At 48.3% G+C, this 13,076-nt stretch overlaps 1 protein-coding gene and 1 long non-coding RNA gene across 2 annotated transcripts; one reads left to right on the top strand and one right to left on the bottom strand.

The window, feature by feature from the left end:
- Positions 1–472: 472 nt before the first annotated feature.
- On the bottom strand, positions 473–1,603 carry LOC144299190 (uncharacterized). The gene is made up of 2 exons (XR_013365948.1): positions 1,072–1,603; positions 473–848 (listed from the first exon to the last, which is right to left on the bottom strand). It is a non-coding gene; the product is annotated as an uncharacterized LOC144299190 (long non-coding RNA).
- Positions 1,604–1,629: 26 nt separating this feature from the next.
- On the top strand, positions 1,630–12,638 carry LOC144299188 (uncharacterized). The gene is made up of 7 exons (XM_077874574.1): positions 1,630–1,754; positions 1,892–2,122; positions 2,314–2,437; positions 4,825–5,036; positions 5,640–5,710; positions 5,963–6,067; positions 12,406–12,638. Exons 2-7 carry the CDS (start codon positions 1,901–1,903, stop codon positions 12,578–12,580), a joined length of 909 nt encoding a protein of 302 aa, XP_077730700.1. The 5' UTR covers positions 1,630–1,754; positions 1,892–1,900; the 3' UTR covers positions 12,581–12,638.
- The last annotated feature ends 438 nt before the right edge of the window (positions 12,639–13,076 follow it).

Here is a 13,076-nt window from a genome sequence, read left to right as displayed (position 1 = left end):
CCAGGCCCTAGGTGTGCTTGCAAGGCCACCTCCTCCATCAGGACCTGCCCCAATGCAAAAAGCTTTTATGTGCCCAGTGACAGTCATCCAAGCCTGTCTCCTTTGAGAGGAGGCCTAGGTTTCCAGATGGGCATTTGGGAGTACCCCTCACCCCTGGCAGGGCACATCAAGATGTCAGCTTCACCCCCACCCATCCTGGGGGAAGGAAGACCAGGCATCGATGGCTGGAGGTGGGCATCCTTCCTTCTGTGTAGATTCTGTGCCCGCCGTCTGGAGACCCTCGTACAGCCGTCTCTGGCCCTTGCTGGTGGATGCTTGTGAACTCAGGGCTTTGCTCAAATGTTTCAAAGGAAAGCCTTTCCTGGGCTCCACAGCATCCAATATCCCTCCAGCAGAGCCTGTTAGATCGACCTTTCTCATTGTGTTTGAAGTCCTCATTAGACTGGGAGCCCTGAGGGCAGGGACATGTCGCTTTTTATATTTCTCTTGGCAGTGCCTGGCTCGGAGTTGGGGGCCAATACAACTTTAAAAAATACAACTAAGTACATACAGTGTGAAGTGTTATTAGCATAACCTGGGGGGGGGGGTTAGTTAGAGTCTGCTTGACTCCTGAGAGGATGCTTGTGCTGTATATAAAAGGGTCCATACTATGTATTTCAAAGTAAAGTCTTACTTTGAAAGTCACACAGGGTCAGGAAGTAGCATGAAGATTTGAACCCATGTGTACTAAGTCTGTTTGCACCTCTAGGCTAAAATTTGTTTCCTCCTTGGTTGTTTCCATCTTGCTCTCTGACCTCAAAGCAGGAGGAAGTGAGGGCCATCTCCTATGTTGTTGGGAACAGCAGAACCTAGAGGGTTGGTGGTTTGGCAGTGGAGGGTAAAAAGTCTCTTTAGCCTCCATGGATCTCAGGTTGAGGGGAGTGAAGGGCTGTGGAGGCGATGGAGAGGAAGCAATCCAGGGTGGACCCCCTCATCGGTGGCTGGGGTGAATGGTGCTGACAAGGCTGGCCAAGTAGGAGAGGGAGAAGAGAAGCAGATTCGGGATCGGGAGGGAAGAAGCTGTGTGCCCACCTGGATCTGTTCAGCGTGAGATGCCCCAGAAACGTCCCCAGAGGAAACTTGGATGTGGTCGCGGACCTCAAGGGAGGTCAGAGCCTGAGACGCAGGTTAGGGTTAAGTCAGCTCTGAGTTGGGACCAAGAAGTGGGGTAAGATCATCCGAGATGGTACCACAAAGACCTTGGGAACGCATAGGGAGCCCCTGGAGATGCTGGTGAAGAGGCAACCGCGAGTAGAGAGTGGTTGGTTATAGGGGGGAAGAGAGGATGGAAACTGGGGAGGGGTGGGTTTGACGTAGGAGAGAACCGGGAAGGACCGGCGACGCCTGGGGCCAGAGGCGTTAGGGGCGGAGTGAAGTCCTTGGGGTGCTGTCTACACACCGCGCGGAGGGAGGGAGGGCGAGCAGCCAGACTGGGGAGGGGGTTGGGCCCTGAGGGCGTTTGGAGGGTTCGGGCGCCGGCCATCTGTCTGCGTGGCAGTGGCCCGCTCCCCCATCGCGCCCTGCGGGAGCCCAGCGGGAGCCCCCCTCCCCCGCGCGGTTTGCCCCGTCGAAGGCGCCAGGGCGCATGCCCAGAGCGGTGGGCATTGTCACGTGCAGCCGCCTGGCGCGGATTGGCTCCCGGCTCGCGAGCTCCCGGGGGATTGGCCGCGGCGGGGGAGGCTGCGTCGGCGCGGCGGCTGTGGGGCGGACAGCAGGTGCGTCCCCGCTGCCCCCGCGGCCCCCGCGGCCCCCGCCCCCGGGGCCTGCCCCTCTCCCCGGCCCGAGGCGGGTGCGGGGCGGCGCGCCCGGAGCCCCGGAGGCCCCGCCCGACGGCCGCCCGGCCTGCCCGCAGCCCGCAGGGATGGAGGTCCTGGACGAGTTCGACCGCGAGTTCCCCCAGAGCGTGACCTTCTGCCGACTCATCTCCGAGGAGGACTTCGAGAGGCAGGCGGCCACCTGCACGGAGCGCGCGCTGCGCCGCCTCTTCCGCAGCATCGACCGCAACCCCGCGCTGGCCGAGAGGGTGGTGCGCAAGGCCAAGCTGGCCGAGTACGAGCGGCGCGGGCTCTTCTCCTTCTTCTGGGTGCGAGCCGGCGCGGGGCCCCGCCGCGCCCCGAGGATGGGCGATGGGGGTGGGGGGGCGGCAGGGCGCCTTGGGGACTAGCTGGAGCTGCACGGTCTTCCAGAAGCCCCAGGCGCCCCAGCTGGGGAGTGCAGCGGGCAGGCGGCTCACGCGCCGGGCTTCCTCCTGCCCTGCCTCTCCCCTGGTCGTAGGCAAAGTTCTTCTGTGCAGTGCAGGGGGAGCTGAACTGTTGCAACAGCATGGGTGCCCTGGAGATGCACCAGCGCCTGGAGCAGCTGAAGAGGAGCATCCACCGCGTGCATCTCTACTCCCAGGGTGAGGCTCAGCCTCTGCCGGGCTCCAGTAACCCCGCAAACCTGACCCATGTTCCCTTATCCCTGGTTCTGTGCTTGAAATCTAAAAAAAAAAAAAAAAAAGTGTTTATTCTTAAAGTCTTTATTATGAAAACAAACATGCACAAAACTGCAGACTGCAGTGAACACTCGGGTACCTGTCAGCCTTCAGGTTAAGCAGCTATCCCCCATCTTGCTGTGCCTGCTTCACTCTTTATACCTGTACCCTCCTTTCTCTTTTCTTTCTTTTCTTTTCTTTCTTTTTTTTTTTTTTTTTTTAAGATTTTATTTATTCATGAGAGACAGAGAAAGAAAGTCAGAGGGAGAAGCAGGCTTCATGCAGGGAGTCTGACCTGGGACAGGGTCTCCAGGATCAGACCCTGGGCTGAAGGTGGCGCTAAACTGCTGAGTCCCCCAGGCTGCCTCTTTTATTTATTTTTTAAAGTATTTTATTTATTCATAAGAAACAGAGAGAGAGAGAGGCAGAGACACAGGCAGAGGGAGAAGCAGGCTCCATGCAGGGAGCCTGACGTGGGACTTGATTCCGGGTCTCCAGGATCAGGCCCTGGGCTGAAGGCGGCGCGAAACCACTTAGCCACCTGAGCTGCCCCCACTTTGCCTTTTCTGGAGCATTTTAGGGGGAGTCTCAGACACCCGTTGTATTCTTGGATACTTTAGAATACTTTTTTACATACTAAAAAATATTTTGTAATCACAATGTTCCCCAGATATAATTGACAATAATTTCTTAGCATAGCTGATACTCGGTTTGGTTGTTAGGTCCTCTGAGGTTCCTTTTCACTAGGATGGCCATATACTTTGTGTCCACGTTGGCACACTTGTGAGAGTGAAATGGCAGGGGCCACATTAGTGACCACATAGGGATGGCAGGTGATGGATGGCCATGTCTGTTGAAGTCCCTTTGAGGTAGGATGCCCTCACCTTACTCCTTCATGCTGTCAACTTGAAGAACTGTGTTGTTCTTTGGGGCATTCCACTTAGCGGATTTATATCTGTTGTTGGGGTCCACTGGTGCTGCTGTCTTGTTCCTTTTTGCCTGTATTTCTTGGACAGTTGCTCTAAAGCCTTGATTAGATTTGGGTTCAGTTCTTTGTGTGTTTGTCTTCAGTGATACACTAGCTAGTGGCAGAGGGGCTTTCTTTGTTGTATTAGGAGGCCCTGCTCACCTGGGAGACCTACTTTCCCTGGTGCTGAGTGTGAATGCTCCACCATTTCTTCTGATGGACCCACAGCATATATAGCTCTTACCGCAGCCTCCTGAGGTAGTGTCAATGCTCTTTAACCTCATTTTACAGAAGAGACATAGAGGCCCAGGGAGGGTAGCCAGCTATGTGACAACAGTGTCACATAATAGAGTCTGGACTTGAACTCAGGTTTGGGTTGCCCTGGGGCTTGGGCTTTTAGCCTCCAGGTGCTCCCTGGTGGTGGTGATCGTCATTCTCAAAGAGCCCTTTTAATGGGCTGCATGAGGCACTTGTTTTTTTTTTTTTTTTTTTTATGATAGTCACACAGAGAGAGAGAGGCAGAGACACAGGCAGAAGGAGAGGCAGAGACACAGGCAGAGGGAGAAGCAGGCTCCATGCACCGGGAGCCTGACGTGGGATTCGATCCCGGGTCTCCAGGATTGCGCCCTGGGCCAAAGGCAGGTGCTAAACCGCTGCGCCACCCGGGGATCCCGAGGCACTTGTTCATACCCACTTTGCTGGTGTCCTCTAGCTCTGAACAGTAGAATAGCCAGAGTTGTTGAATATAGGAAGAAAACCTAACGTGGAAAGAGGAGGGGGGCAGGTCCCAGAATCCTGCTACTCAAAGATTCCTTCCCTGAGCCCACCTCTGTAAGGCCTCCTATGTACGGGTTTCTTTACAGAGAAAGGAGCTTTGTAGAATCTCAGGATGGCCCTAGAGTTGGGTGTAGTTGGGAACTCACTCCCTTGTCCAGGGCCTGAACACCCCATGAAGGTGCTGGCAGACTCAGGAGCTTTCCACAATGCTTGGGGGTAGGTAGCCGACTCACCTGCCTGGGACAAGTCCTGCCCTCCTTGGTGGTGATACTCTGTTACTTCCCCTGAAATTCTGGCCTTGAAGTTAGATAGTCCGGGTATAGATCCCGCCTGTGGCTTGCACAGTTGGAGCTTCCAGTTCTTAGAAAGACAAAAGTACCCTTCCCTCATGAGGTGATATGGGGTCGGTGAGATAGTACATGTTGGTGCCTATCAGTGGTGGCTCTCGACCTTCTTATGTGGTGCCCCTTGCGGGAAGAACCTTGTGAAGAACCTACACCATTGTTTGGCCTCCACTCTACCCTGTTTTGGCCATGGGGTAGACACTCATTGGTCTCTTTTGTCACAGATGCCAAGAAGAAGAGAAGAAAGCCAAAATTGAAATCAGAACCCATCCTCTTGCGAGATCGGTCAACCTCCCCATGCCTGGCACCAACCTTGCTGCCACCTCCACCACTGCTGTCACCCACCACCACCATGGCCTCTGCGGTGGCCCCATCACCCCCTGTCTACACTATGCCGAGGGCCTTTGGCCCCTTCCCTCCACTGCCCAGCAAATCGGTCAGTGAGCTCATCTCCCATTCCACGTGGTCCTGAGAGGGGCAGAGGCTGAACCACCCTAGAGGCTCTCCCAGGCTCACAGCCAGCTAACTCTCAGAACTTTGTTTTTAAGCAGAACTCTATCTGCAGGCAAAATCTTGGGTAGAACATGGATGGATAAAGCAGATAAAAGGGGCGGGGGAGATCTACTCTGGTTGAAGGATTGGAGGCACAGAGGTTCACCTGCTTGGTCTCAGCTGAGCAAAGCAGCCGCCAAAACACTGGGCAGAATCCTGGGGTGCCACCCCTGGACATCTCCAGCCCTGTGCCTGCCCCGCCTCATGGGTGGTGTTCTCCTTGCCACTCACTAAGTGCTTCTGCGTTGCTCTCCTAACGGTGCTCCTGCCTCTCCTGTCCCCTGCTTATCCCGCATCTCACTCCAGGCAGCCCCCATCCCATCCCCATGCCCCTAACACCAAGCTCAAGGTGGGTGCCTCAAGGATGATCCCAGTGTGTTTGCTGGATGAATGACGGTCACATGGTTCCCCTAGTTCTTGTATAAAGGGGTTTCTGTTTCCAGTGAGGCCCCCAGACTTGTCCTAAGGTTTCCTTTGTTTCCTGCAGATGGAGAAGTTGGAGGTTGCAAGGTCAGAAGTGAAATTAAACTGGGCTGGCCTGTCATCGAACCCAAAGAGGTGGAAGGAATTGATTCTGAGTTTGGGGAAAATGAAAGGAGCATTTTAGGGAGCATGTTGTGTGCCACACTTGGTTCTCATTTTCCCCCCACCTTGTTGTTAATCCTCATCACAATCCTGAGGGGCTGTTATTCCCATTTTACAGGGAAGGAGGCGAGGCTCTGGGTCTGCTCTGTGTGCGGGAGTCCCTGTGGGAGGGCCTGCCTGGGAGTAGCCCAGAGCTGATGTTCCCTTCTCTACCCTGTTTTGCAGCCACATGGTTGATCTGACTCCCTTGGTCCTCAACCCCGGAGGCTTCCATTTCTCATACCTGACGGGAAACAGTGCGCACAAGCTCCATTGCTCTGGCTTCCCCTGGTAAGCATGCCTCTGAGCCTCTGTGGGGCCAGACATCATCCTGGCTTATGTGGCTTGATGGCATCATGGCAGTGTGCACAAGGGCCAGAAAAATGTTCTTTGCATTTCATGAAAGGACCCTAATGTAATCAGGTACTGGAAAAGTCACTCCCCCTTCATAGTGTTTGTAATGAGGAGAATTGGAGACAAGCAGCTCAGAGACTCATTAGAAAGGGAATAAGTCCATCAATTGTGGACAGCCCTACGCTTTATATATATCTGTTTTACAAAGCAGGGATTTATTGAATATGTGGTTTGTTTGTTTTATTTTTTATTTTTAATTTTTATTTATTTATGATAGTCATAAATAAATTTTATTTTATTTATTTATGATAGGGAGAGAGAGAGAGAGAGGCAGAGACATAGGCAGAGGGAGAAGCAGGCTCCATGCACCGGGAGCCTGACGTGGGATTAGATCTTGGGTCTCCAGGATCACGCCCTGGGCCAAAGGCAGGCGCCAAACCGCTGCACCACCCAGGGATCCCCGGTTTGTTTGTTTTAATCACCTGTTTTTTGCTACTTACGGAGTTGTCGAGCATTTCCATGTCATTCTATGGAGTGTTATTTCAAAGTGTATATTTATATTTAAACTGGCTGCTTCCTTGCATTAAATGACTTTCGTTTTTTTTAAATAGCTGTTATTTAGAGGAGTTTTAGATTCACAGCAAACTGAGAGTGTACTGAAAGTTCCTATATCCCCCCTGCCCCTACACAGGCACAGACTCCCCCACTATCAGTATCCTCCACCTTACAATTAATGAACCTACATTGACACATCATTATCACCCAGAGTCCATACGTTGGGGCTCACTCTTGGTGTTGTATGTTCTGTGGGTTCGGACAGACATATAATGACATGTATCCACTATTCTAGTGTCCTATGGAATAGTTTCATTGCCCTCAAAATCGTCTCTGCTCCAGCTGTTCATCCCTCCCTCTGCCCTAACCCTTGACGACCACTGATCTTTTTTACTGTCTCCATAATTTTACATTTCCCAGGATGTTATTTGCTTGGAATCCTATATATATAGCCATTCCAGATTGGCTTCTTTCACTTACAGTCCCTCCATGTCTTTTCATGGCTGGATAGTTCCTTTCCAGCACTGAGTAACTGGATGTACTGCAGTTTATTTATCCATCCACCTACTGAAGGACGTCTTGGTTGCTTCCAAGTTTTGGTAATTATGAATAAAGCTGCTATAAACATCTACGTGCAGGTTTTGTGTGGACACACGTTTTCAACTCTCTTACCGAGGAGCAATGATTGCTGGATCATATGGTGATAATATGTTTAAAGAAACTACCAAAGTGGCTATACCATTATATATTCCCACTAGCAATGAGTGAGAATGCAAATGACTTCTTATGTAAGAAACCTACACAGTTCTATAAAGAGGATTCTAAATTTAGTTGATGGAAAATTTATCCACGAAGGTACCCAAAGTGTAAGCAAACCTTTAAAAATGTTTTTGGCTTCCTTAGTAGTGAAAGATGTACACATTAAGGTTGCTAGGATGTATGTTACATACCTATTAAAAAGCCCTAAGTAAAGAGGATCCTGTGCTAGCAAGGCTTTAGGAAGAGACTCATTTTTCCTGTGAAAATACTATAAATTGACTTTGTCCTTTTAAAAATTATTTTATTGAGATAATTTGCATATAGCATCATATGAACTCACCCTTTTAAAGTGTCCACTCTAGTGGCTTTTTATATATTAACATTTGTGCAATCATCACTACAATCCAATTTTATTTTTTAATTTTTTTGAAGATTTTATTTATTTATTTGTGGACACACAGAGAGAGAGAGATAGGCAGAAGGAGAAGCAGGTTCCCTGTAGGGAGCCCAATGTGGGACTCAAACCCCGGGACTCAAGGATTACGCCTTGAGCCGAAGGCAGATGCTTAATCACTGAGCCACCCAGGCGTCCCACCAATCCAAATTTAAAACATTTCCATCATGTCAAAAAGAAGAGAGTGGAAAGACAATGGGAGAAAACATTTGTAAATCAACAAAAAAGAACCATTCCCAAAAAATGGAGAAAGGACTTGCATTTCTTCAAAGAAGGCATACAAATAGCCAGTAAACACAGGAAAAGATGCTCCACATCATTAGACATCAGGGAAATGCAAGTGAAAACCCGCAGTGAAATACCACTTCACACCCACTAGGATGGCTGTCATCAAAAAGACAATGTTGATGAGCATGTAGAGAAATTGGACCTCAACTGTGTGGTTGGTGGGAGTGTAAAATGGTGCAGCCACCGTGGAAAAAACATTTTGGTTCCTCAAAATGTTAAACAGGATTACCATATGATCCAGTAATTCCACTCCCAGGTATACGCCTGTAAGAATTGTAGAGACTCAGATAGTTGCACGTGAATGTTCATAGCACCAGTATCAGTATCACAGTGGCCAAAAGGAGAAAACAACATTAAGTATATCCAAGATGAACAAACTGTGATCTATCCATATAATAGAATGTTGAAACAAAAGAAGCCAGTGCAAAAGGCCAAGTTATTGTAGTTCTTGTTACATGAAATAAATAGGCAGAGGCCTAAAGACAAAATAGATGAAAGGTTACCAGGGACTGGGAGAAGGAAATGAGTTGTTGCCTAATTGGTACTACAGTTCCTGTTTGGGATGATGAAAAAGTTCTGGAAATAGGTAAGTGGTGATGGTCACAGGACATTGATGAATGCCACTGAATTGTATACCTAGAAATGATTAAAATGGTAAATTTTATATATATTTTACTACAATTAACAAAGAAACCTTAGCACCACTTAGCTATCACCCCCAATTCCTCCATCCCTCAGCCCTAGCAGCTGTTAACTACTTTATCTGTGGATATGCCTGTTCTGGTCATTTCATATAAATGAAACCATACAATAATATGGTATTTTGTGACTAGCTTCTTCCATTTAGTGTTTGCAAGGTTCATCCACATTGTGGCATGTGTCACTACTGAATCTGTTTTAGTTGGCAGGATAATTTATTTTTATTTATTTGTTTTTAAAGATTTTATTTATTTTGGAGAGAGAGAGAGAGCAAGTGCAGGAATGTGAGCAATGGGGGTGGGGACAGAGGGAGAGAGAGAATCTCAAGTAGACTCTTTTGGGCACGGAGCCTCACAACCCTGAGATCATGACCTGAGAGGAAACTAAGAGTCGGATGCTTAACTGACTGACCCACCCAGGCACCCCCAAGATAATATATTTTATTTTTTATTTAAAAAATATTTAAATTTGAGTTAGTTAACGTGAATTTCCTGTTTTTTTTTTTTAATCTCTTTTTTAAGACTTAATTTTTTTTAGAGCAGTTTTAGGTTCACAGCAACATTGAAAGTACAGAGAGTTCCCATACACCCCCTGCCTGCACATGGCACCACTTCCCTTAACATCAACACCACCCACCAGAGTGATACATGTGTTAACAACTGATGAATCTGTCCTGACACATCATAATCACCCAGAAGTCCATAGTTCACATCAGGGTTCCTTTCGGTGGTGCACATTCTACGGGTTGACTTTCTTTTTACGGTTGAACAGTATTCCATTGTATGGATATACCGCATTTTCTCTACACATTCGTGACTTGACGGACATTTGGGTTATTTCCATTTTTTGGCTCTTATGAATAATACCGTTATGAACATTTGTGGTCAAGTGTCTGCAAGGACCTAGTTTTCAGTTTTCTTGGGTATATCCTTAAGAGTGGAGTTGCTGGGTTGTATGGTAACTCTTGAGGAACTGCCAAAGACACAAGTCCCTTATCAGACATAGGATCTGCAAATATTTCCTCCCACTATGTAGGTTGTCTTCTCACTTTCTCAGGGGCATCTTTTGAAGCACAAAAGTATAAGGTTGGTTCTTTTGAAAGGCAGTGTATGAAAACATCAGGAGCCATTGATCTGGTATTTTTAGTCCTGGAAACTGGCCCCAAGGAGATGATTAAGGGAAAGAAAAAAGCGATTGTGTACAAAAATGTTTAGGGCAGTGTCATTTAAACGGAGAAAAACTGGGAACAGCTTAAACGTGCATTTACCTAGAGGCACCTGGGTGGCTCCATTGGTTAAGTGTCTGCCTTTGGCTCAAGTCAAGATCCCAGGGTCAGGCTTCCTGCTCAGCAGGGAGTATGCTTCTCCCTCTCCCTCTGTCTACAGCTCTCCCTGCTTGTGCTCTCTCTTTCTGTCAAATAAATAAAAATTTTTAAAAAATTATTTATTTATTTATTCATGAGAGACACAGAGAGAGGGGCAGGCAGAGACACAGGCAGAGGGAGAAGCAGGCTCCATGCAGGGAGCCCGAAGTGGGACTCAATCCCGGGACCTCAGGATCATGCCCCAAGCCGAAGGCAGATGCTCAACCACTGAGCCACCCAGGTGTCCCCAAATAAATAAAATCTTTAAAAATTTTTTCATTCACCTAATTATGGAATATTATGTTGTGGACATAAAATTATAAACATGATTAAACCTGACCATGTAGGGATCCCTGGGTGGCGCAGCGGTTTGGCGCCTGCCTTTGGCCCAGGGCGCGATCCTGGAGACCTGGGATCGAATCCCACATCGGGCTCCCGGTGCATGGAGCCTGCTTCTCCCTCTGCCTGTGTCTCTGCCTCTCTCTCTCTCTCTGTGACTTATCATAAAAAAAAAAAAAAAAAAAAAAAAAAAAAAAAAAACCTGACCATGTAGATTCATGAATTATGTCTAAGTGGAAGCAATAGGCTATCCAGTCAGATCAGAAGGAGGTGGGGTGGGGGTATTGGAAAGTGACTGCTGGGTGACAGAAGGGGTTGTCAGCAAACACATTGTGCAGTGTTGTCATGAAGCAAAATGTGAAAGTAAAGAGTTGTGGGGCCATGCACCAGGGCTGGACCATCATCAGGGCATTGCTGTTGAGATACCTTCTAGCTTTTTCTATTTTTAAAAAAGATTTTATTTATTTATTCATGACAGAGAGAGAGAGGCAGAGACATAGGCAGAGAGAGAAGCAGGCTCCATGCAGGAAGCCTGATGTGGGACTTGATCCTGGGACTCTGGGATCATGCCCTGGGCCAAAGGCAGACTTTCCTTTCCTGAAATGGAATTATAAGAAAAACAGTATGAACAGGTTTCAAAAAGACTCTCTTTTCTCAGATTGTAAAACAATATGTTTATTTAGACAATTTGGAAACCGCACACAAAAGAAAATACACGAAATCACTATTATCCCACTGCCAAAAATAACCACTATTAGCATACATTTGTCTTTTCCCCATGGAGAAACGTGCATATACACATATGGTAGTCTGTTACCTAATTGAGAGTGTCCTGTTAGACAGTGTTGTAGCCAGCTCTGGAATGTGTTTCTTTAGAAATATCCTTAAATTCGCCAATAGTAATAGATACAAAATGCTCCAGTGGATGGAATATTTCCTCAACCATTCTTGCTCATTGGAACATTGCACTGAGGGGCAGCCTGGGTGGCCCAGCGGTTTAGCGCCACCCTCAGCCCAGGGCCTGATCCTGGAGTCCCGGGATCAAGTCCCATGTTGGGCTCCCTGCATGGAGCCTGCTTCTCCCTCTGCCTGTGTCTCTGCCTCTCTCTCTCTCTCCTTCTCTCTCTCTCTGTGTCTCTCATGAATAAATAAATAAAATCTTTAAGAAAAAAAAAGACATTGCACTGATGGGGACAGTTTTAGGCTCTTGTGATATATTGCTTTGTGAGTGAGCTGTCTTCTCATGATGCTATCATCAAAAATGGGTTATTTTTAATTGGTTTTAAACAGTTTACAAAAGCAGGACATGTTCTATGGATAAAGGTTCACAATAGAGAAATGAATATGTAAACTATAAGAGGCCCCTGACGCTAAGAGTTGCACATGTACGCTTCTAACACACACACACACACACACTCATACACTCACACACAAATACACTGGTTATTTTGTAACCAAAGCAGGATAAGATTGCATACACTTCCTAGCAGCTTGCTTTTTCCCACTCCTGTACTATTGGGGCATCTTTATTTTCTGGGATATACAGACCTACCTCATTCCTTCAGCAGCTGCAGAACAGCCTGCTATGTGGCATCCACGGTCCCTTCCCTGAGGAACGTTTAGGTTGTTGCCAGGTTTTCACAATCCCAAACATTGCTGCAGTGAACAGCCTGGAATAACCATGCACGGAAAAGAGTTCTGGAAGTAGCAGTGTACTGAGAGCCACCCCACAGCCCGAAGTTTTGTTGTATGTACTTCTGATGGCTTTCTGTGCTGGTATCCCACCTCACGGACATGTCTTGGTTGTCTCCTGCACAGGACCTCGGCTTGTAGTGGCTCCCCCAATACCGAGGAGACGCCACCTGCTCCTGTGAAGGCCTCCATCTTCACCCCGCCTGTCTTGCTCAAGTTCCAGCCTGTGCCAAGACCCAAAGATGACTCTGAGAATGATCCTAGCAGCACAGAGTCTGTGCCCCAAAAGAGGGGCCCATAGCCTCTTCCCTACGGACCATGGCTAAAGGAATGAATAAAGTTCCCATGGAGGTGCCTTACTTGTGCTGGGCTCCCTAGAGGCTGTGCAATCCCATGGGCTTCCTCCAGCCCTGAAGAGGCTGTCAGGGGAGTGCAAGCCTGAGGCCCCCTCGGCCTGAGCCTGCATACAGTAATTGGTCAGGTCTGTGCTACTGTGAAGTCCCCTTGCTTGCACTCTACATGGGAATTCAGCCACAGCGCTTTGGTTTTTTGTTTGTTTTAAAGCTTTTATTTAGGTAGCCAGAGAGCATGAGTGGGGAGGAGCAGGGAGCCTGATATAGGGCTCTATCCCAGGACCCTGAGATCATGACCTGAGTGGCAGCTGGACACTTAACTGAGCCACCCAGGCGCCCCAACCACAGCACTTTGAAATGAGTGATGAGACTGCTGTCCTTCCCTACAGTGACTCTGTGGCCCCTTTGGGGCCTCAACTGACCGCACTGAGTTGCAGGTCTATT

The sequence above is a fragment of the Canis aureus genome, chromosome 27 (assembly GCF_053574225.1).
Source record: "Canis aureus isolate CA01 chromosome 27, VMU_Caureus_v.1.0, whole genome shotgun sequence".
In the NCBI taxonomy this organism is placed as follows: Eukaryota; Metazoa; Chordata; class Mammalia; order Carnivora; family Canidae; genus Canis; species Canis aureus.
Note: the sequence above shows the minus strand (reverse complement) of the source record. Positions and strands in the feature narration are given on the sequence as shown.